The sequence below is a fragment of the Salvia splendens genome, chromosome 13 (assembly GCF_004379255.2).
Source record: "Salvia splendens isolate huo1 chromosome 13, SspV2, whole genome shotgun sequence".
NCBI lineage: Eukaryota > Viridiplantae > Streptophyta > Magnoliopsida > Lamiales > Lamiaceae > Salvia > Salvia splendens.
Window position 1 is genome coordinate 878,223 of NC_056044.1, and position 25,865 is coordinate 904,087.

The window sequence follows — 25,865 nt, forward strand, 5'->3', positions numbered from 1 at the left end:
CATTTCTTTGCATATCATCCAATTAAAGAGCGTACCACAAATTGACTCATATTCGAAAATGGACACATCCTTTGTTTCCATTAGCTGTATTTCTTTTTCCCAAACGAAAGAAATAAAATATAAATATCCAAAATCTAATCAATAAAAATAAATAGGCCCCCACAATGCCAAGAGCGACTTATTGATATATTTTTAAAGCTATTAATTGATTAAAAATGGGATAAAGTTTGTAAATATCCGTAAAAACAATAGTGACTCTAAAGAATATGTTTTGTACATTAATCAATTGATTTAAAATGAATGCTTTAGTTTACCTAACAATAATTGCCTCTCACTTTCATCAAGTTTATTGGCATGCATTTACACTAAACTCCATACAGAAAATTAGCAAAGTTAAACTAGCTTAGTTCCTATTTACTTTTCAATAAAGTAGTATTGTTTAATAATAGATGTGTTAACACATTATTCATGAGTATTTACAGTAAAAAAAAGGTGATTTCTAGGTCAGAGCCCTTAAAACGAGGCCACTTTTCATGACCAAGATTCTCAAATAAATTTATTACATAAAAATCAAAAACCAATTTATTACTAACTTTTATCCATCAAGTTGAAGCTAACGAACAAAGTATACTATCATAATTTAAAAATCATGACTCCATACCAAATGCAGGGATCCATTCCTTGACCAAATACATAAAAATCAGAAACTAATTTATTATCTTTTATCCATTAATTTGAAGTTAACGAACAAAGTATACTATAATGATTTAAAAATTATAGCTCCATACCATACCCAAAGGCCGAGATCAAAATGGTTAAGGATAGACGAGTCTCATGCTACTCGACCACACTCTTTGAGTTAAAAATCCAAATATTCCTATTAGATATAAAAGTAAAATTAAAATAGAAAATAAATTCCAACGGAAGTGGTAGATAAGTGCTTATGACTTAAACCTTTACTAAAAAATAATTATTCTTATAATATTTGATATTTTTGCACAAATATTTTATAGTGAGTTTTTCTTTTTGATTTCATATTCTCGTATTTAATGTTCAAATTTAGTTCAAAAAATTATTTATAATCTGAACTATTGATTTGTTACTGGTCATTCATTCTTATTATAATGATATCAAACGTTTCATATTGAATCCTACAATCTCACTCAATTTTAGTATTTAATTATTTATTTTATACTACCATCCATGTTTTCAATTCTACAATATACATACGTTTCCACTTCTCAGTCAATTAAAAATTGCTTGGTCGGCTGAAATAAAACACACGAAATCTCATCTTTAAATACCAAAAGACTATTAATAAATTTTCTAATTGGGTTTCGGAAAATAATTTGCCACGTTAAAGTAGATGACGGAGAAACCTAACGGCAGGTAAAACTAAGCCAGTCCCCGTTAGCGGGCCCACACCCATTTTCCATTTTCATTTTTCATTTTTCATTTTTCATTTTTCATTTTTTATTTATATTTTTTTTTATTTTATGGGTCCCACGCCCATGGCCTCACGCTAGAACACAGTCGAACCTTCGTCGTCTTTATAAGTACTGGTAGAAGACTCACCGTTTCTCGCTACTCTGCAACTCACAATCTCTCTCTCTTCTCTCTCTAATCTAGATCAATTCTTCTGAATATTCTTCGAATACAAAGTTGACTACACTCTTCGCAGTCCCGAAGCTCGATAAATCTCACTGAATTCGACTGATTCCGCCTCGGAACCTCCTGTTTTTTTCGATTTCTCACTGTTTTGGCGAGGAAACATTTCGAGGTATTACTTTCGGTTATTTGATTGAGCTAATTTCAGTTAATTTTGATTTTTGCTTCTCGTCAGTGGAGAACTCATTGTGTCGTTGTAAATGCGTGTGTTTGTTTTTTCGGATTGTTAATTTCATAATTAGTGTGTGTGTGTGTGGGAGAGTTTTTTAAATTTTGATTAATTTCGGTATTTTTTTTGGCATGAATAGTTGTTGGTCCCGTCCCGTTGATCTTATTTTGCGTTTGTTTATGGCAAATTGGCAATTGGTGCTTCTGCTTTTCAAATCCGATTTGATTTTTTAATTAGTTCCTTTTTAAAAATTGATTCCTTAACATGCGGAGTCGCGTTTGGCCGTTTTTGGCAGCTGATTTCTCTGTTTATGTATAGAATTGATTTGATTGAGTTTGTTTGGTTGTGCTTTTGCTTCAGCGAGATTCTCATCACTGTTTGCTTGTATTCTGTTTCACAGTGATAGTCAATGGAGCAATTTCCTAACCACGAGCTCGAGTATGTTGTCGATGATTACTACGACATCACTGATTTCGAGGATGAAAACGACTCTCCGACTATTGGAAGTAGTTCCATGGATGATGACTCAGCTGACTCCGATTTTGAGGATGATTTTGAACAGGTAATCTTTTCTGTTCAGAGTTTTTAGAAGACGCAACTTCTTATTTTGTTCCTTTCAGTTGAAAAAAAGCATTTCTTTTGATTTACTCCATTTGTTTAACATTTTTTAATGATGCAGAACAATCCAATGACTGATACATCGGCTTTGGAAGTCAAAAAAGGCAAGGATATCCAAGGAATTCCATGGGAAAGACTCAATTTTACTAGAGAGGAGTATCGTGAATCCCGTTTGAAGCAATACAAGAATTATGAGAGTCTGTCGCTCTGTCGTGAAGATCTTGACAAGGTATGTGATGTTTTGGTTTGTCTAGTATTGTTTGATTTCTTATATTGGTCTGCTATATTTGGTATGCAATCTCAATGGATTGAGAGTTATTGTGGTCTATGTGTTGCTAAGATTCTGTGTTCTCCATCGCAGGAGTGCAAAAAAGTGGAGAAAGGCCACAACTTTTACGATTTTCAGTTCAACACTAGGCTTGTCAAATCAACGATCGTCCATTTTCAGGTATAGAATGTCTCATTTGGTTTTGTTCCTTTTGATTCATCCTGTGACCATGTGTTTCCATCCTGTGACTATGTGTTGGTTTTCATCATTTTGGTCTTCTCTATCAATACAGTACCTTTTGTTTTGTTGGTATTTTTTTGTGGCTTGTTTTGTTGGTATTTTTTGTGGCTGAATGGTTCTGGGAATGTTTTGTTGAGTATCAAGCAGATTGATGACGTATTTGTTCGTTGTAGACTTGTAGTAGTAGTAGTAGTTTTCTCTTTGGCTCACTGTGGATCACTTCGATGGCATATTGACAGTGGGGGTGGTTGAATTTCTTTCGTTGATGTCTTTTAGGCAATTTTTCTTTGGTTTTCGGCTCCTGCTTTTGTTTTCACACATGGCATAAGTTTGTTTCTTTAGATTCACATTTATTATTTGTAGGTATTTGACTATTGTTGTTCATATGCATCTGCATCTGCACCTTGCATCTAATTTCGGCTTGTGTCTCTCTTTTTCCCCCCTATGAACTAACTGTAAGCAGCAGGATACTTTATGGTTTGAAATGGTGCTCAATATGGCATATGTACTATAGATTTTGTTGTGTCACGAATTTAACATTTCAGTTGTGTAGCTATTGACCTTAGCAAAGATCATATCCCGTTAAATCATCTACAATTTCTGCTGAGTAATGGGGCCTTGCCAGGTTCGTTTTGTTGCTTTGCATATAAGATAAGAGTTCATACTCCTAACTTTGAGACCATTGCCATATATATTTCTTTAGCGACAAATTTGCTATAAGCTAGCATTTGTTGTTTATGTAACCTTAGTTTCGATTGAAATCTTATCTTTTTAGCTTTGCCCAGGTCACTAGCATTGACCTGGGACTTGTATTCACTGAATCCTTTCTGTGCAGATTATGAACATATTTACCGAGACTCGCATGAATAAATATATAGTAGAGGATCTGTTATGGGAGGTACCATATTGAGTACTTGTTACCACTTACCAGGTTATGAAACCACTTTGTTTCCAAAGCCTGCTTAGGTAAGCATATAATTCTTCTTTAGTGAGATTGGAAGTGTAGGCAACGTGTGTGGCTTCACAAACATGCATATTATGCCACAGCACACTCTTTCCTGTGCAGAGGGTGATACATACGGGGATCTTTTGTGTATCGATTTTTTCCCCTTATATTGCTTTTTCTTTGCTAGTTTTTGACACTTCATTGGTGTCCATGAGACATTCTAACTCTGCCTTAGTTTTGTTGTATGATCTGGCTTTAGAGGATGGCTTTTATCGAGCTGTCCTGTGGATAGTTCTTTAACGTTTTCATCTTCTCTTCGTTAACTCTGGTGATTGCTTTTTTTCATGGTTTTGCTATAATTATCTTCAGTCGTTGGAAACTAATACTTCTACTTAAGTATCTGATTAGACTAGCATATATCTTAATTGCCTTGTAATTTAACCCATGGCACGGGATTGCTACTCTCTATTTCAGCCTTAGAAGCAAGATTGCAGTTTTATCTGAGCAGCTGGCGCAATAGAGGACACCTTCCATATGGTATGATGGGGGCCTAACTAAGCATTAAAGAGTAGTGTTGTGTGTGGAGGTTACCAGGACCAAGTTATACTTGCTTAGTTGTTTCTTTGCATCTGCATTTACGGATACACCACTGCGAGCTGAGCATTTAGCATTCATGCATGCTTCTTTTTAGTTTCTTAGTTACAATAGTTCGAGTTTTGGCATTTTTCTACCCCGACAATCTCATCATGCATGGGGTGCTGATTCGGTTTATATGAGCTATACTTATTTTCTTGGTGTGTGTACAAAATGTTGTGGACTGTAAATAATGTTTAGCATTCATTTTTTATTATGTGCCACCTTGTGAGATGTGTTGCCATCTGGTTCCTATATTAATGTAGCCTGCTTAGATCATATGCTTCCCGGTGTTCCCGGTGATTGTTATATGTGATTTGTGTCCACCTTCATGCTATCTGACATATTGCAATTTATATGTCTGGTCTTTTGTGTGAAATCACTCTTGAATTCGTGTTTTGAATTGTCGCACATTGCTTTCATTTGTCCTGGTGGTTTTGCATTTTAGTGTTATAGGAGGTGATATGGGGTCAGGAGAGTTCGTTGTTTTGACAAATGGGTGTAATGTTAACAATGTTTGGTAAGCTAACAGCGAAACATTTTTGTTGTTGGAAATCCTGTGTACTCACTAGTTCTTGATTCATTGATGCATATCCCCTGTGAATGTTTTCCCTATCGGGCTGAGTCTTTTTTCCCCCTATCGGACTGAGTCGTTGATTTCTTAAATGTGACTATAACATTGTGCGTGTTCCTTTATTTGTCTTGCACATTCAGTGGAAATTGTGGTTGTTTCCTTGATTGTTTAGATTCATACTTGGGCTATGAATGGTTACTAACACCAAGTTCTCACCATTTCAGCTGAGGAACCTACTCTGGGCGACCTCGAAGCACGATGTGTATCTAACGCAAAATTACTCCGTGATGCACTGGTCATCCATGCTCAGGAAGAGCAAAGAAGTCATTAATGTTGCTAAGCCTATTGTACCAACCCTGGTGAGTTCATCTCCTAGCCATCTTATCATATACCTCAAGATCACTAGTTCACTACCAGGATTTACCGTTTTTAACATATTACCGATCTGTTGACAGAACTCCCCTGGATTTATGGCGCAAACTCTTTCGAGAGTTCAAATAAGCACCATGACAGTGAAGGATAACCTAATGGTGGCCGGTGGTTTCCAAGGCGAGGTTATGTGCAAGGTATATTTGTTATTCGATTTTGCCAATTTGTCCGTCCCCGAGTCATGTGAGCTCAGTTTTCGTTAATAAGTATCTTTACTATGAATGCAGTATCTGGACCAACCGGGGGTTGCCTTCTGTACTAAAGTAGCCACTGATGAAAATGCCATCACTAACTCTGTTGATGTATATCACAATCCCAGTGGCGCGATAAGGGTTATCACTGCGAACAACGATGCCCAAGTGAGGGTCTTGGATGGTGGAAACTTCTCGTGCCTGAATCGCTTCACGTTTCCCTGGTCTGTCAATGTAAGTGAGCTTTAAGCCATTCCTGACAAACATCATATCCTTTCGACCTTCTACTTATGTTGGTTTGATTGCAGAACATCTCCGCAAGCCCAGATGGGAAGCTGCTCGCTATTCTTGGCGACAGCCCCGAATGTTTACTTGCAGATGCTCAGTCGGGAAAGGTCAGTTTCGCTCCCTAAACGACACGAATGCTTAAGTAATGTGTTAGATAAGTCAAAAGCTCAACGTCTCGACGCTTTCTGCAGGTTGTGAGCAACCTGAAGGGGCACCTCGACTACTCGTTTGCCTCCGCCTGGCACCCGGATGGCAACATTCTGGCCACGGGGAACCAAGACACGACGTGCAGATTGTGGGACATAAGGAACCTATCGGAGTCGGTGCAAGTGCTCAAGGGAAGGATGGGTGCCATCAGGGCGCTCCGTTTCACCTCTGATGGCCGCTTCTTGGCCATGGCTGAGCCAGCAGACTTTGTGCACGTGTTTGACACGAGGTCGGACTACGCAGCAGGGCAGGAGATCGATCTGTTTGGTGAGATAGCTGGTATCTCGTTTAGCCCCGATGGGGATGCCTTGTTCGTGGGCGTTTCGGACCGAACATACGGCAGTCTGTTGGAGTTCAACAGGAAAAGTTATGACAGCTACCTTAGCTGCATCTTCTAGGTCTAAAAGATGATCGGATTCTGTGATTTTTATTATGCAGAAAAGAAATGGCAAATTTTGCAGTTGTAAATTGTTAAATGGCTTTTGTTCTGTAAATGAGAACAGTATGTGGCTGGTCGCTTGTGTATATATTAATGTAATTGTGTTTTCTTTTCTCTGGTTATTTTATTTTGTTTGGTGAAAAACAATTACTATAACAAGTGGATTGTCACTGTAAATCCGAAGAAACATGCAATTATGTCTTGTTTGGCAGTTTAAGATTAATTTGTTGTGATTAGTATAAAACTTAATTGAAATCTTGAGATTAATTATATGGAGAAGGCTGTTGATATATAGATGAATATTACTATCTTATACTAAGACTCAACAAAGAGTAGCTCAAAAAATAATAATTACACTCTTAATTCACTTTCTCTAAAAGACAACAACATAATAACATCAAACATTATCCAAATGGAAACAAGATAGTTTTTTTGCATGCCACAATTTCTTTTTCACAGATTTGGGTGTTTTTGCTGTATGTTAGTTTTCTGCTTTCTGTCTCATAGTAGACAGTTTTGGGGCAAAAGAGATTGAGCAGTGAGATGTGGAATGAATGCTCAGTCCCTTTCTTAGATCAAATTAAGTTGTTTTTTGAGAGAGTAAGATGCTAGTAGAATATTCCACGACAATCAACCAACAATCTCGAGAAAAAGGCAGCAAATCTGATTCACATCCAAGATACTTAGACAATACAACATTAGCTATATTTGGAACTTGAAGTTGAAGTAGTTAAATAAATGGTGTTTTTGACTTCTTGATTACATTCATGTAGTTAGTTGTGACGTAGAAATATTCACAAGATGATTGGATTGGATTACATTATAAAAGTAATGATTTAAGACCGAATATTATTTTACTACAAATGATCAAATAGGATGAGAAAGTGGGACTGAAGATGAAAAATATTGAATTGTTTAAATAGTAGTAATATCTATTTAAACGCAATAAAAAGACTTCCATGCATATATATTGGACCATAAATATCTTGAAAGAGACCAAAACAATATAATGCACAAGTGTAGATATAATTATGTTGAGCCAAATGAGTACTTCAAATTTATTGCTATGACAAAACATATAGTACTATCAATTTTATAAAAATGGTTACAAGTTGCTTTAATGATATAATTGGTCGTACAAACCTATATTGGGCACTCATGCATGAGCTTAGTTACGTATTCAAACAATCGACCCTGTCAAGGGACAACGTCTTTGTTGGTCACAGTTGGCTTCTTCCCCATAACACTACTTTGTGGGTCACGTCATAGTAATTAAAGCACAAATATAACATAATAAACTTGAGAATTCTTTCCAAAAGATTATTTTATTAAAAGATATAGTCAATTTGAAGTATAAACATTACTCCACATTTGTTGCTTTGCACAATGTAGGACAAATTATCTTGCACTGGGAATTCGTAACATCATTATGCAAGGAAGCAGTGGGTCATAGTTTTCGCAAAAGATAAATGGATATTAATGCAGACAATAGTGAATCCAGGAAACGAAACCCATGTTGTCAGGTACATTGAATAAGGTCGTTGCCAACGTTGGAAGGTAATGACAGTGTGCCAACCGTTGGCAATGCAAAACAGACAAAAAACGGAATTAAACCTCAACCCCAAAGTGCCGCGTTGCGGGGTCAGGAAAAAAACGGATATGATTTAATCGTGCAAACATCAACACAATGTACTCAAAATATTAATACAAGGGTAATTATGTCAAACCTAAATTTATACACGGTTTATTTTCGTATTTTCAGAATAATAGGGTTTCCTTCCCAAAATTTTGCGCGATTGTTCATCCATTCGAACTCACGTCCTTATGTCTACCACCTTCATCCAAGAACCGCGATTATTGTTCCAAGACTTAGAATTCAAACACTTTCATTCTCTGTGTGATTCGATTTCACTTACCTTATACTCCTTAGAGTCTAAGCAGTGGGATTTTTTTTTGCGATTAGTAAGGCAACTGAAACAACCATAGAAAACCATATCTTTCGAGCTACACAACTATCATCACTACATCTACTTAACCAAATCAGACTACTTTATTTATCATGAGAAAATTGAGAAAAATATTAAGTGTGATTATTTTTAATTGCGGGAACAACCTGACCAAAATTAATATTTTTCGGGCAATTGTCTTAAATAGATATATCCATGACTTGGAAGCTCTATCCCTACATATATTATGACGACAATTACACAGCTATACACTCTTTCAAAATCTAATGAAACAAAATATTTCCAACTTGAATGAGCATTAAATGCCAGAATTTGCTCATATTTTTTAAACTATTCTTATATTTTTTTGGTTATATATTATTGTATTTGTAATAATACACTCAGATGACAGCTTATATCGTGAAATTGGCAATTACTATGTACTATCACGTTATCTTTTTTCCACAAAATTTCATTATTTTCAAATTATAAGAAATTCTTTCTAAAATCTTTTTTTTAAGATACTACTATATACTAGTAGTACAATAATGGCCCACATAATTGACAAAATAATTATTAATACTAATTAATTAAAATATTATTGTGTATACAATGTAAATTTTAAGTTGAAACTTGACGTTAGTAAGTAAGCTTTTCTTCGATTCATGAGTAAATAATTATGTATACGTATGACTTCATGATGAGATGCGTTATATTGCTAACTTTTTTAAGTTGCTAACTCTGCTAATTCATCAACACAATGTATTAAAAATGTCAATACATAATGTCAACACAATATATTGAAATGTCAACAAAATTATGTGTTGATATTTTAATGTCACGTGTTGATATTTTAATGTCACGTGTTGACATTTTTAATACACCGCGTTGATGAATTAACAGAGTTAGCAACTTAAGAAAGTTAGGAACGGTGACCCCACTTCATGATTCTATAAATGTTGGATCTTGTTTGGTTTTCAATTTTTTTACTTTTTGACTCTCCTTTGACTCTAGATTAACCATAAACTTATTATAATGATTTATGAGCATGTTTTGTTAAAGACATGATGTTTGCACTGACGTCATATTATTGTTTCATAAAGGAAACTTGCTTTCCACATAAGGTATATAGTTGAGCAATAAATTTGTGATTAAATGTGTCATTCATTCCTCATTTCCTCTTATAATTCTTATTTTGCAATGAGTGACTAGAATTTGCCATTTCTACGTAAAAAGATGTCGAAAACATTAATTTTATTTAAATAATTTGAAATGTTAATTTTGGTATATAAATGGAAAATTCAATTCAAAGTCAGACTTTTGATGACGGCATTCCATGCAGTTCCAGCTTAGCTTTTTGGTCAGATTAAGAGATTAGGTGAAATTAATTGAAGAGATAATAATATTTCAATTTTTAAAAGTATATTATTTGGAATGTCGTACTCAATAAAAAGAAAATATGCCATTTTTAGTGAGATAGATGGATAGAATACTTTAGGTAGTTTTTTTTATTTAGTGGAATACTGAGCATCCCGTATACTAAAATCATATTTTGTTCATCCAAAAAAATTAATTTGATTTTTTTCATTTTAGTACATTTATCAAAATTAATCTTATTTTCTATTCATAATTTTTTAAAGATGTATAAATGTAATATGACAAAAAAAATCTCTCTTTCAAAATGATGGCATCACTCGGCAGTGGCGCCGCAAAATAAAAATTGTGTGTCGCCACAAAATAAAATAGCCTTTTACCATTTATCACTTTATTTATTTTTCAATATTTAATGAAATATGAGCTTTGTTGTGAACATTTATTTTCTTTTATTAAAACTATTTCATTCTCTAATTATTTTAACAGCGGTATCTGCTTAAGAAAACTAAATCAATTTGTTGAATTTCTGCGTGAAATATACTATAAATAAAGTAGAAATTGAATTAGTTGTGTAATCACCCTTGCTCATCGTTTTCAATTAAAATAATTGCTTTATTCATTATATATTCAAACATAATTATCCGCACGAGCTGTTTTGAGCTTTCTAAATTTAATTCACACACACTTTTTCGATTTCAATTAATATAACTTTATATAATCATTGTATATTCAAGCACATGCATGAGCTGTTTCTAGCTATCGAAATTGGAATTTTGACCATTAGTAATTTTTTTATTTAATTTCACTTTCAATATTCGAGGTTTGTAAGTAATAATTTGATGGTTTTAATATAAACTTCAAATTTGAAATCATAAATTACACTACGTCATTTTTGTAAATAATGATAAAGATTGTGATGTTGTGCTATGTTTTTTTATGTTATAGACAAAAGAAATATCATCATACTAAAATATAAAGCTTAAGGTCATATCTTTCTATATACTTGAAAAAATGGAAATAGGTTTCAATTTATATCATATTAAGAAGGTCAAATACATTGTTGCGAGTACAAAAAGTGGAAAATTTTATTAAATTGTTTGACCCTATAATAAAATGGTGTTGGGCCCACCTATTGACTCTAATAAGTATTAGCTTTACAATAAGACCTTATACAACTGTAAAATATTACTTCTGCATTGTCAAAAAAATTAATTATTTTTTTTATTATATGAAAACGAATTTTTAACATGAAGGACGAGTCAAATACTTATCTCAATCATCCAATAATTTAATGCAGTTTCTTCATTAAATTTTGTCTCCTATTGCAATAATAACAATCTCACGTCACTTACACCAAATTTGTTGAAGGGAAACTTATAATTTTAGAATTGTTTTTACTCTAGTATAACTTAAATAACTCTTAATTCAAATTGTATTTCACAACTCAACAAATTAAATAATATATAGAAATGCAGTTTAGTCAGTTAAATGTTTATCTACGAATCAATAGGTTCGAATGAACTAATATGTTATATACGTGAATATAAACGTGTGTAACTCTAAAAAAAATCATACACAAATAAATGTTTGTAAAATTTTCTCTTAATTTATTTTGACCAATCAAGACTCAAATTTCGACCGTAAATATAAGCAATGAATTACATATTGGATAAATTAAACCCAAATAATTAATTAGGATTACGCACGAGTGTGACATAAAATTGAAGTATACTTTATATTATTAATTGCATAATAACAGAATGGCAGTTAAGAAAATGACTCTTCCCTAATTACCATTATACATTTAAGAATAAAACACATTGTCAATTACTTGAACTTAATCCCCTTAATTTTACTTCAAAATAAATATGTGTTTCAATGTTTTTGACATCACCAACTACTATAGTCTATAGATATCTTAATCTGCGATTTGACTTAATTAAATTATGATTTGACTCAATTGCATATGATATTAGGCATGTATTGATGCCTGCAATTGATAATATATTTTTTTCCTAATCATGGTACGAATTAAATTGTCAAAGGTGAAACTGAATAAATAAGGCACGGCCACGAATTGAAAGCTAAATAAATAGTATATGGAGTTAATCCCATATTTGATTCATAACAAACAAAAAGGGTCAATTAAAGAGATGGATAAAAGAACATATAGCGATTTGTTTTTATATACTAATTTATAATTTGATTTTCTCATAGGGAATTTTGAGGGGTAAAAATAAATATTCCATTAAAATTTTTTTATTAACATGGGCTAGGTGTCAAATAATGGTCAACAACATACTCCTATATACTACACTTTTAATCCGATGACAAAATACTATAACTTTTACAATTTGTGTGGTTTACCACTCGAATTATGACATCACTTCCAAGAAAATATGATTGGACTGACTCGCCGTCCATCAATTTGATATTTTTTTCATAATAGACTATAAAATAAATCCAAAATGTATGTCTAATAATTCGTATAAAAATTAAAAATCATATGATGAAAGAGGTGATAATTCAGCGGGAATTCTGGTTTTAGACTTTTAAGTTTGAGATTTATAAAGTTTATTTTACGTTGATTTTTTTTCAGCATATATAGTATTTTGTATATGATGACAAAAGTTGGTGTAATAGATTGTGAAGATAGGAATTACAGTTGTGCGAATCCCAAAATACAGTTGGTTACCCCAAAAGTAGTTGTCGTATAGATATTTGTTTTTGACTAATGTTCATATATTTTTCATTGACTTCACAATTTCAAGCTAATAATTTTTTATATTTCATTGCAACGATGGAGACTTTTGATAATATTTTGCACACAATATGAAAAATTTATGCATCTAAACTCAACACCGTAAAACAATTCAAATAAAGAATACTCCAATTATTTTTTTAAAATAGTTAAGAAAAGTATGAAAATAAATATAGATTATGAGGTAAGCAATGACAGAAACAAGTGAGTAGCAAAAGAGGCATAGTAATATTCTAACAATATTGATATGCCTCTTTTGTGTAATTTATTATGCGAATGCCCCTATAATTAAAACAATATTCTACTTTTAACATTTTCGAATACGAAAAATAAATTATACAGCCCATCGAAAATAAATTTTGTGTCCAACCTAGGGTGGGAAGAGGGTGAACTCACCCCTATATAAGGACACCTGAAATCATATTACACACATAAGTGAGCAAGAAAATAGAGTGAGTGAGAGAAATCGGTTTCTTCTTCTTCTCACTTGCACACACTTCACATTTCTATAGGTTTCTTTTTCTTCTTCAATCCCATATTCTTAGCTTATCCCATTCTCCATATAAAGCTGATTCTTGTGTTGTATTTTCATCACAACTCAAAAATCATTTTTCAAGAAAATCAGGTGTTGTTTTTCACATAGTTTGACTCACCTAATTTTTGCTTCTTCAAGTTTTGAGGGATTTATTCCAACTTCCCTCATAAAGGTTGGTTTTTTCTCATTGAAAAAGGATTCTAAGGGTTGCCTATTTCAAACCCTTATCCCAAAACAGTTTTTTTTCTTTGAAAAAAACAAAAAAAACCATTCTTGATTTCAACTTAGCACTTAGCATTATTGTTTCTTGATTAGTACTAAGAAAGAAGCACTTTTGCTACATCCCTTTAGCTCCTCTTTGATTTTAAGAAATTTGAAATTTCTAATTTATAGAATTGATTATTATCACCATGACAGCAACAATGAATTTTTGGAGTAGCTCATCAGCTGATGTTGATACATTTAAGGGTGGAGAGTTGATGGAAGTGCTTGAATCTTTTATGAAAACTACTAATTCATCACAACTTTCTTCTTCTTCTTCTTCCAATCCCACTTCTCTATCTTTCCCTCCACCTTGTTCAAATGATCATTTCATCTCTATCCAAACAGACCCTTCTCCCCCCTCCAGTTTCATCCCCTCCAATTCCTCTCAATTTGAGCCAAATAACTTCCAAGCCCAGGCCCATTACCTCTTTAACCAGGCCCAAAAGACACAATTTGAGTCCGCGTTGGGCCTCAATCCGATTCCCATGACCCAAATCCGAGACATCCAGGCCCAATACCCGTACCTGACACCCACTGCGAATGGGCTTGGGCTTGGGCCGAGGCCCGTCCCGATGAAGCAGGCGGGTCCCCCGCCGAAGCCCGCGAAGCTCTATCGCGGCGTGCGCCAGCGCCACTGGGGCAAGTGGGTGGCGGAGATCCGCCTCCCGAAGAACCGCAGCCGCCTGTGGCTCGGCACGTTCGACACGGCCGAGGAGGCGGCCCTCGCCTACGATGACGCCGCGTACAAGCTCCGCGGCGACACCGCCCGCCTCAACTTCCCCCACCTGCGCCACAACGTGAGCGGCGGGGGCGAGTTCGCCACGTACAAGCCGCTCCACGCGGCCGTCGACGCCAAGCTCTCCGCCATCTGCCAAACCCTGGCAGAGGGGAAGAGCATTGATGCCGAGAGGGCGGCCAGGAAGGCCGCGGGTTTGAAAAATTCAAGGTCCAAGAAGGCCGCCTCTGCAGCAGCTGAGGCTTCTTCCTCAACTGCTGCGAAAGGTGGAATTGTCAAGAAAAAAAATGAACCCGAGAGCGCCGGGTCGGGCGATTATTATTCGCCCGACTCGGAGCTCGTGTTTCCGGAGGAGGAGCAAATCGAGTGGGATTTCGAGTCGTTGGAGAAGTATATGCCTTATGGAATAGATTGGTCGTCTATATGATTTGGTGGGAGTTGAGGCCCTTTCTTGCAAATTAGTTTTCATGGAGTATTGCTAATTAACTAGTATTAGTATTTACAATTTAAGGATTTTGCAGGGGTCTGCAGTGGAATTTTTGGCATTTGCAGGCGGTCTTTTATAATTTGTCGCTAATTGTGTGTCGATTTTAAAGGATTGGCTGTTTTTTTGTCATGACTAAATCTGATTAGGGAGAGTTTCTTTGTAATGTGCTTTTTTTTATGTGTGCTTGTTATTTTAGTGGAATTTACCTTCATTATAATTGCGTGTAATTTTATTATTTATGGCCTTTTGGTTTTGTTATCCCGTTTTAAAAAATCGATTAATCCATATTGAAAATAATAATACTACTAATAATAATAATGCGTAAATGGCTCATTTTATTTAAAAGAAACTCTCTGAGGAGTTGACTTAAGAGCTTTAAAGTGTAATAAAGAGATTAGATTGGTAATAGAGCATTGAAAGAAAAGTTATTGTTATAAACTAGAAGTCAAAAAATGGTCAACCACCTAGTATTAAGTTGGAGTACTAACTTTTACTCAATTTCTATATGCAACACACTCTTTTAATTCTGGTGACAAAATATAACTTTTACAATTTGTGTAGTTTACAACACTGACAAAAATAAACAAATTCGATACGATAAAAAGGAAATTAATTCGATAAAGCTATTTTGCATTGTTAAAGAATTTTGTCTTATAGTTGGCGAGTATGCATGTGTCTTTGGTGAGAACATAATGAATCGGTTTATTTAAGAAGTTTGACTTAAACAACTTTATAATAGAATAAATAGATTAATTGGTAATCTTTGTTTATATGAGAGGTATATGGAGTAGTATATACTGTGGCTTAGAATGATTTAATTTCACATTTTCTCTTTTTGAAGTAAATTAGTAAACTACGTCACCACATAATACACGAATAAGTGGATTCTGGAAAATAGATAATCACAAACTAAACATGGAATAATGCAGCAAATGAGAGGCATATGAGTCGAATAAATGTTACTCCATTTTTGTTAAAAGACAATTATTTGAATTTTAGAGTTATTTATACCGAAATACAAATTACACTACACCATATAAACAAAGATTATAGTTTTGCATGTGAACAAAGAATTAATAAGCTCAAAATGAGACTCACAACTAATATCCAGAAAAAATTAGTACTATGAAATTAACTTGGTGGTGTGTTCCTTTTATCTATGAAAACTTCAGTTATCACTAAGCAAAATTCTTACAAATTGTTATCCAGTATATGGTGCAGTTTGAAGTTATTTTTGACAAAATTGAACCTTATCCAACACTTCAAATATAAAATACACACACATACACACAGAGAGAGGTTCGGTCAAATTCTAATGTCCCACAACTTTAAATATCGCCTGAAAAACTATAACATTTAACATTGTTTGCAATCATCCTACGATGACATATTCAGGTCACTTACGTGTAATATATTGTTGATGTGACACATACATGTCGCAAATGATGATATAAACATAAATTTCCGTTGTAACATCACGTACAGTTTTTAATTGCGAACATTGTTAAATTTTATTATTTTTTAGGTTAATTTTAATTTATGGGACGGGTCAAAATATGACTAAAATTAATAGTTTTTTTCGATAATTTGCATGCAATCTAAATAGTGCAATGTAGATATTTCCTCCTTGTTTTCAGATCATTTATTGGGTGATTGTTTTCAGATTCATTTATTGGGTTTGATTGTTAGAGATTGTTTTCAAATCATTTATCGGGTGAGACGTTGAGATTGTTAGAGATTTGGTTTTTGAATGGATAATTAGTTGGTTGATTATGTTTAGTTCATTAGTATTAGTTTAATCATCGTTATTTTTGCTCTGTACTAATCACGGCAAGTTGCTCTATAATATAAATTGACTGATCATACACTTCAAAATTGTTAAAAACTAAATATTATAATTGAAGAACATAGCTCACGGCCATCTAGCTTGGAACAATATTTGGATGAGATTAAATATACCATTGTAATGACTGATGGTTAGTCCAAAAACTCAAACAATGGAGTAGACAATGCGAGTGTGCGCTCGTTCCCCTTTGAAGGGCCGCTTCTTGCTTGCGACCCAATTCCGACTGCAACTCACCGTGGTGCTATTGCGTCGACCATTAGGTTAACTTGCCTAGCTCCATTTTCTTTTTGATTGCTCTATGGCCATGATATACCAATGAGTCTACTATCCCCGAGACCGTGAATATGCCTGCGATTCAAAGCACGAGGTCAGTATTTGAAGTTATAGCAATATACTTAAAGAGGGAGAGAGAGATACCTCCAATAATAGCACAAACATTGGTGAGGAAGTGCAAGAAGGAAACGTGTGTTTCTGTGAATGTCACCTACAGAGGAAGGGAATAAGAAATGAAGATTAATTCGGGACGTCTTGAGTTAAATGAGTAATTTCTTCTTTTGACAAAAATCATTCCTATTAATCTCTCTCATACTTTATTCTCTCTTTAATTGTCTACTTTACACTCTTTCCACTTAACTCACTAAACACCACTTTCTTAAATCTCGTGCCGAAAAAATATGCCACAGTTATTGGGACGAAGGGAGCTATCTGAGTGTGTGCATGTATGTGTGTTATGGAATTCTTAACCTTTTCTTGTACTACTTGGGAAAGGCATACCAACCTTAATTGGGGAAAGTTCATAAAAGAAAAACACTCCCGGAAGAGCTTGGAGTCGACCCAATTCGGCTCCTCTGACATGTTCAGTTACAGAAAACTGCGATAAGTGGAAAATTCACGATTTTAGCGTCAGCTTCCAGAAATAATATCAGACAACAAATGCACAGTACAAATAATAAAATAAGGCTATTTCATCTTAATAGAACCTGATTTGACTGAATGGTATGTCCGTCTATATCTTTAAATACAGTTGGTACAACCTGCAACATAGTAGCATTGCTGAAAACTAATATGATGATTTGAATTAGAAATTCAGTTATCGTGCAGCGATACTCAACGAAAATGAAACGAGGGTGGAAGTACCATGTGATACTCTTTCTACCTTGCGTTTAAAAGCCATTGGAACTGTAATGTATATGCCTAATGGATTGGCTTATAACTGAATTTAATGATAATTGTAAGGTAATGCATGTTAATAGTACTTCTGAACACCAAGAAATCCGAGTCGAAGGAATAGATATAATATCAAAGCAAAAAAACCATAAAAAGGTGGAGGTATTTAAATTATTCCACTGACCTTGAGAAAATACTGATACATTGCATTAGGTGTGTGTTGCGTCCATTCTGCACTGCAGGGGTAACAAATGTAGATACATGTCATTTACGTTCGGACTTGCTGTAAGAGCATCCTAGTTAAATTGCAGTAGGAAATGTATAGATAAAATACCGATCAAGAGGATTCACAACACCAGGGAAGAAATCTCCAAATGCTATTCTGTTGATCTTATGAGTAAGCTGTGGCACAAAATCAATATTTTATCAACTATAGTCCTATAGAACTTCGTCATGAAATGAAAACTGGAAATATATCATAAGATCAATAGCAAAGAGTGTAGCGAACTCAAGGAAGAAGGATATCTTACATTAAAACTATCTTTTTGAAATGCTAGCAGATCATGAACATGGACATTTGACTGCTCGAAACTCTTCCCAGGTGCAAAATGAAAATTACCAGCTACCTTATTGACATCCAAGAATCCATAAATATTGCAACCTTCCCCCTCTTCATCCTTGATCCTTTGTAAAAAACCTTCTCTTTTGCACTGATTTGTTATGAAAAATATGAAAACAAAACCAAATGTATAGTTCAGAGTCACGGCATGAACTAACGAGATATGCAATAAAACAAATGGCTTTTTCTATAGTACAACTAGCTAGGTATGGTAAGACAATAAAAACATTTTGATCAGGAAACCCATAAAATTACAGGAAAAGTGGAGGAAACCTAGGTAAGAAAGGTGTGATGGGATGCTTCACCGTCAAAATTCTGACTAAAACAAGTAATAGTTCCAAGAAATAATAAGTCAAATAATATTTCCCAAGTTTGTAACCTATCATAGGAAAGTGTACTGATACTTAAAGAGGACTAAAAAACCATATAGTAAATCAAAAGATGAACATACATGGCTCTCACAAGATTTACTCTCACAAGTGGATTTGTAGTCCATTAGACTTCATAAACTATCAACAGTACCCATGCGAATTACTAAAAGTTTTCCATAAAATTATCCTTCAATAAATGAAATTTCATCCAGCATCACTTTTTAAATTCCTTCATTTTTGGGATGTGTGAAGCATCCCAACTTATCATTATATAGTTCAGGTCACTGGGGAGAAAAAACTAACTAGCTTAGACCAAGAATAAAAAACTTCAATAAGCTGAAATAACTTTACAGAAAGGCCATTAAGCAACAGGAACCAACCTGATCAATTAAATCCGGATTTGATAATGCCCAGCCTTTTTTTCTATATGCTTCACGTACTTCTTCGCAGTTGTTACAACATTCACCATCCGACTGAAAAATATAGTAATATATGATGATGTTAAGGATCTAAAAAGACCCTACGGATAAACTACAAATCTAAGACACAGCAGTAAAAGTCATGAATATGGAAAATAACATAGGATAGTAAATCCAAGACTTAGTGGATTACCGCTTCTGCACCAAAACATGAACCACAATAAGTTTCATTGTGTTCAAGTCTTCCACCATGATTTTGTAGAGGCCGATCAATCTGTCCGTTGAAAATGATAACACAGAAAAAAAATGTCAGAAAAATAAGAGTAAATAAATTTTACATCTTCCTACAGTTTCTGCAACCAAGAAGGGCTAATTTACCAAATTGTACAAAGATAACCCATTACAGTTGTTCGTAACACAGATAGTACTAGATGTCACATGCAAAAGTATGAAAGATAGATTAGTTCAAAAGCTAATCCATAAAGATCTGTTCAGTTTATCTATAGACTAACCTTGGGGGAACCGATGGTATCAGCTCTTGTTTCTATTACATTACCCAGAGCATCGATCCTCTTCTTGGTAATGTCATGTCTCTGCAGGATCAAAATAAATATCTCGTCAAGAGCTATATAAACAAAATGGAAGTACATCATAGATTGATGGTTATGCAGTCAATGGAGGAGTGCTGAGCAATATGGAAGATATGGATCGATACTTCATTTCACACTTGGGAAAAAGTTCCATTTCGCAAACACATGTGAAGCTTGGATAACATATAATGCAGAAATAGTTCGCATAGGGATCATCATATGATGGCAAACTCCAGGGAAATTAGACGAAATGAGGTCACCACCACTACAAACATTGATGCTCACACACAAACAAGGACCATGTACAATACAATCTAAAACTTCATGCAGAAAGAATAGTAACAAAAGAGACCAGGAATTGAGTGGTGAACTGATGATCACTTTGAGGAACTTACAACATCCAAGTGTTGCTCTCCACTTATATCCATGGCATCTAGACTGACAATAGAACATGGTAGTGCTGGGAATGTCACATCAAACTGCAATTTTAGGTGTAATTGGAAGATGTCAATGTTAGTTTTAAATGACTACATCAGGTTACGAGAGTACATATTTGAGTAAAGGTATTCAAAAACATAGTCATAACGAAAGAGTATACATTAATCCGGAGCCTTTCTGATCTAGATGTATCAACCACTAACTTTGTCTCAGTGACTGCATGGAGATATAATCCTGCAAATTTAATGAAAAATTGAAAACAAACAAAGAAAACGATTAACAACCCCCCAAGATTGATAAGAACGAGAGAGTTTATTAGTAAAAAAATATCAAATATCACAAAGTAAGTAAGCAATATTGCTAAGTGGGTAAAAATACATGGAACTGCATAAACATAATGCCAAAATTTAAAATGAGGAAATACAGAAATTTAAAATGAGGAAATACAGTTCTCTGCATAGAAGAACTCCAATAGTGTATTCTTCTTAGTATTGCAGAAAAATTCTAAGAGAAAACCGAACTCCAGGTGACACATTGAGGTATCTATAAGGCTATAAATATAGGAATATTAATAAAACGATAAAAGGTTCTCCATATGGAAAAGGCTCCATCATTATATTTATCTTCGTATCACTAAAAGTTTTCTGGGATAACTGATAGATGCACATACTGATAAGTACAAAAGCTTGTCAATTTTACTAATTCAAAAAATCAAAAGAGAAACCACCACATGCTGGACTGAACTCTGAACCTTGAGAGACACTACAATCTATCTTTAATAATATGATCAGAGGAGTAGGAAATCGCATCAACTCAACCTCTGCCCTCTCTAGGTACATAAAGATTCTGAAAGCCTCTTTTGGCTCCTATATAAATTTTATTCTTCAAAATTTTTTAAGTGAAAACGATAAATATTTACTATAACTTGTTGATCAAAGAGTGCAATTGTCAGACAAAAGTTTGAACGGTTCTTGAAACTGAAAAATAATCATCAATCGACAATGAGAGACCAAAAGTGTTAGGTTTGAAATCGACCACCTACACACACCTCAGCATAAAAGTAGCATCAGTTGATGAACTATATTAATATCAACTCTGAGCTAATTACAACCACACTTGCTCTAATAACGTCCAAACAGCATGCATCTATATTCAACGTTCAGCAGAGATATAAGAAAGAGTTTTATGTTTGGAAGGATTACATGAGAAAGAAAAACCTTTCTTGTTTTGGTTCAGTCAGATATGCACATATCGCACAACTTCAAAAAGGCAAAAAATCCACAAAACTAAATCCTCATCTACTTAAAGAGGGAGGAGATCTCTATGCCGTTATTACCATCAAGCATATACAAACGTATAGTAATAAAAAATTTGTACTTTTTCCATACTGATCCACAACTTCGAGCCCCCAAACACAACATAAACACTAAAACACAGGCATGGGTAAAGCACAAGAGCTTTTTTTGTAACCTGCATTTCACTTCCACAGACACAAAAGTGACTCGGAAAGCACAACCAACTCCCCCCACAAAGTCTCTACCAAACATAATCTCGATAGCATCTCAATACCTAAAACTAAATCCAACTTTTCTCATGCCCAACATACAACACAATCACCATTGAAGCCCTGCCAGAATCGTGCCAAGTGCGCAATTGCACACATAAATCATCACGCCAAAACCTCAAACCAAAAAAATCAAAATTGACCAAACCTTATCATTTATCAAGCAACACCTGGCAATTCATAGGCACGATCAAAAAACAGATACAAATCTAGCTAAACTGTACATATAAAAAAAATCACAAGCATAGGAGCACATACTGAGCTCAGAAATGAAGAGGAGGATCATAACGATGGTCGAAGTTAGGGTTATAAATCCTCCTGATAGCGTCCTGCTGTAGAAATCCTGATTGATCTTAGGGTAAGCATCCAAATTCCGAATTTTCCCGATTAGGCTCTCCATCATCCAAAGATCACGAAATTATCGACGAAAAACAAACCTACACTAATAAAACTCCGAAACGAAAAGGATCAAACTCCGAATTTGATCGGAAAGCAGCTGCCTGTCGGCGTTTTCAGTTATTAACTGGATTTTATTCAGGAATTCGCCTGTGCTGATGAATCTGGAAATGAATATCTCCAGATAATTTATTTTGCAGAGAGAAATTGGGGAAATTGGGGAAGACGAGAAGGAAGTAAAAGAGTCGCCGGAGAAGAGAAGAGCGTCAGGCTGTTTCTTAGGCTTTATCTACGCTTTCTCTCTCTACGTTTCTCTCTCTAAATTCGGTTACTGTTTTTTCCTTCTTATTTAATGGGCCTTAATTAGTCCTCAGTAAATGGGCTTCAAGAGCCCAAATTTGTTAAATATATTTGGGCTGTATCTCATATAAATGTGCCTATAAAAAAAGTGCTTTGATGGGCCAACATTGGCTAAAATGAAATTTTGATATTTTTAGAAAGATGGTCAATACTAGTTTCTCATTTACGAGAAAAAACGTCTCATCAACTAATTTGCATTTTATCCTAATCTTGAATTGATTAGGGATGGTTTAACAAGTATTATCGAAAAATAGAATTGTCCATTATATAGGGAAAAGAATGAGAAAATGTGGGCTTTTATGGGCTAATTTGCAATCCTACCCAAATAGGAATATTTACAATATAATGGGCTTTTTATAGGCTTATTCATGTAGATAATGTGAAATTATTGAACTTTGATTTATGTGGACAATATTTATGTCAAATTATTTCAAGAAAGTTGGTTAGTGTTTAAGGTAGAAGAGGAAGCACTTTTTTTTTGTTTTTGATGAAAAATGTAAAATCGGCTTATTTCACAATATAAAAGTAACTGTTTTCATAAGATTGTTTGATCTTACTTGCATCAATTTCATACAAGTCTCTTTTTTAATTCGAATGAGTATTTTAAACTTTCTCCCATATGCCACAACTGGTTCAAATAAATTTGAAACATATTTGCAAACAATTTATTTGGGACAGAAATTTTTATTCGGTGCAGTGTTTTTAAATTTTTATAATAAAAAAGGTACGAATATAGTTAAAATGTCCTTGATAATTTGGATTTGTTTTGGTATAAAAGAAACTCGTACTCTCTTGTCTTGATTAAATACCCAAAGATCATATCAAAATTAATACAAAATTGCAAACTAAAACTAGTAAGAATAAAATACACTATAGACTAGTCATATACAACTACAAGTATTGGTCATAAAACAAACAAAAGATTCTTCAAACAACAACATATTTTTTTGAAAACAAAATCAAATAATCAAACTTCCTATCCAATTATCAACTCTAAAACCCTTAAAAGTATCGAGCTTTAGCAAAAAAAAAAATCATGTTCTACACCTAATCCACACCTACCAAAAAAATATTATGTTTATACAGATTGTAAACAAAAAAAAATATGCCAAGATTCCAACATCTCAGCTCTCTGCTCCCTCCAACAACATCACTTTTTATTTCACATGGAAATCGAACTGTCCAACGTGAACTAAAACACAAGCCACAAATCATAAATTAAATTTTAAATTATTTAAATTAATTTCTTTGCAAAAAAAGAAGTTGTGGCTCGAGCATCGAGGTGGGGACCAAATTATAAATCGACACGTCCAATTAAATTAGTAAAAATAAGTGTAACATCGCCGCCTCAAATATGTTTTTAATAATGAGAAATAATATATAAAACCCTTAATCCAAGTGTTTCACATTATTGTCGCATGTTTATGCTTTTTAATGCAAGAGTTGCTTTTACCTTAGGTAAGTTATTAATTAATTATATATTGTTTTTCGAGATCTTTAGAGATTAGGACATAAAATAGTTCCATGTAAGGAATCGAGAAAACCCCCTGATTTTAATATGCTGTAGGAGATCCAAATGGGAGTTATTTATATGAGTAAAAGTTGTTTCTTTAATTTCCACCAATAATTGATGATTATGTGGGATTAAAATAATTTATTTTGTATTAATTTCCACCAATAATGGATTCAATCTAGTGGCACCCATTTTGTACACGTCTTAAACAGAGCAATCCCTCTCCTTTCTCATTTGTTTTTGTTAAATAAAAATAATCTATTTATCGGTCAACATGTGAGATGATACAAATGTCACTTGATTAGAGTTCAGTGGTCATACATATGTAAATAATTAGATATAAATAATTAAATACAATTCACATTGATGCCTCGTTGTTTGAACATTTTATTTATATGAAAAAAATACAAGACTGATAAGAAGAAGAAATGTAGACTACAAGAGGGAGTATAATTTATATGTTGATTTTTCATTGATCTTTGTTGTTGTACACAAATTGTAGCTACAAGAATTCCAAGTTTATAACCCTTATAACCAATAACGTAGACAGATTTTATTTTGAGGTGACTATTTTTTAAATTTAATTATAATAAGATTTTTTTAGCTAGAGAGACTAGTGACTGATTTGGTAAACAAAATTCGTAGGATTCAAAGCTACAAGATGTGAAGTCGACAACGGTTTCACAATATAATACATACTCCTAATGTATCTCTGTATATTTTACTCTTCCTCACAATACACTGACCACTATTATTAAAATCCGTGTGGCATCAAATCTATTTTTTAGGGACTTAGAGAGTGTAATAATCGGGTAATGTGTAATCTATTCATTCCCAACTTTCAATATCTTAAAATTTACGGTCAAAGGTTATACTATAAAACTATAGTAATCGTACATCCTCGAACCACATTGTTAAAGTATTGATTTGCCCTCCAACAACCTTTGATTACAACATTTAATTATAGTTAGAAGATCTCCTTGATAGCCTATTAAGCGTTGTACCCGCAGCCCATTTGCAAAAAAAACCTACATACAAACAAAAAAAATAGCAAAACACAATAAAGTGAGAATAACTTGGACATATTATTTGGTCTAGCAATAGTATAACAACAAAATCAATACTATTTTGCTAAAACAAACACATTGTTTAAAATCCCTACCAAAGAAAACCAACACACAAACACAATAAAAGATACATTTCCTAGCGTTATCCGCTAATCTTAACTACTAACCGGGGAATATATGGTCTCACAAGTCACAACAATTTCAAGACGAATGAGAAGTTTTAAGCAACAAAACTAATAAAGTGGTTATCTCTTTCTTGGTTTCTCCAAAAACTAACAAAAAAGAGTCAAGTATTATAATTTTAATTTTGCGAGTGATGGTGCAATTAGATTGCAGTAATTTATAAAGTGGGTTACATTCTAACAGTACTAGAAATAAACTAATTACTAACTTTTTTTTGTTTGGAGTTACATTGATAAATCGTACTGTGTTTATGTTGTTATGAGCAGTGATCACAATATAGTGCTTTGGTTGCATTTCACTTCCACAACTTCAATCATGTGACATATTTTTTCCCACATAATTAACACAATGCCTCTTTCGCTCAACATTTGAAAAATTGGGGTGATTGCAATTAGAAATCAATTGTATTGACTTTTAGATTTTGACATCTAATTCTTTTGTGGCATATTGCTAGATCAATTACAAAATACTAAAAAACGATGGTGAGTAGCATGGTAGCAGTATACGAACAATTCAGAATAGATACAAATAGACGATCCACATTCTTGCGTTATCCGTC

The 25,865-nt window shown here is 33.8% G+C and overlaps 3 protein-coding genes across 3 annotated transcripts; 2 read left to right on the plus strand and 1 right to left on the minus strand.

Moving 5' to 3' along the window:
* The first annotated feature begins 1,572 nt into the window (after positions 1-1,572).
* LOC121762510 (uncharacterized WD repeat-containing protein C2A9.03-like) lies at positions 1,573-6,792 on the plus strand. Its single transcript, XM_042158404.1, has 9 exons — positions 1,573-1,780; positions 2,238-2,399; positions 2,517-2,684; positions 2,817-2,903; positions 5,341-5,475; positions 5,572-5,682; positions 5,773-5,970; positions 6,045-6,131; positions 6,216-6,792. Exons 2-9 carry the CDS (start codon positions 2,247-2,249, stop codon positions 6,627-6,629), a joined length of 1,353 nt encoding a protein of 450 aa, XP_042014338.1. The 5' UTR covers positions 1,573-1,780; positions 2,238-2,246; the 3' UTR covers positions 6,630-6,792.
* Positions 6,793-13,696: 6,904 nt separating this feature from the next.
* LOC121762184 (ethylene-responsive transcription factor RAP2-13-like) lies at positions 13,697-14,713 on the plus strand. The gene has a single exon (XM_042157991.1). It carries the CDS (start codon positions 13,697-13,699, stop codon positions 14,711-14,713), a length of 1,017 nt encoding a protein of 338 aa, XP_042013925.1.
* A 1,882-nt stretch (positions 14,714-16,595) lies between these two features.
* On the minus strand, positions 16,596-22,615 carry LOC121761008 (endoplasmic reticulum-Golgi intermediate compartment protein 3-like). Its single transcript, XM_042156591.1, has 13 exons — positions 22,046-22,615; positions 20,384-20,457; positions 20,181-20,264; positions 19,708-19,788; positions 19,389-19,469; positions 19,157-19,249; positions 18,317-18,496; positions 18,121-18,188; positions 17,971-18,022; positions 17,600-17,653; positions 17,398-17,490; positions 17,037-17,103; positions 16,596-16,967 (listed from the first exon to the last, which is right to left on the minus strand). Exons 1-13 carry the CDS (start codon positions 22,188-22,190, stop codon positions 16,876-16,878), a joined length of 1,164 nt encoding a protein of 387 aa, XP_042012525.1. The 5' UTR covers positions 22,191-22,615; the 3' UTR covers positions 16,596-16,875.
* Positions 22,616-25,865: the final 3,250 nt, after the last annotated feature.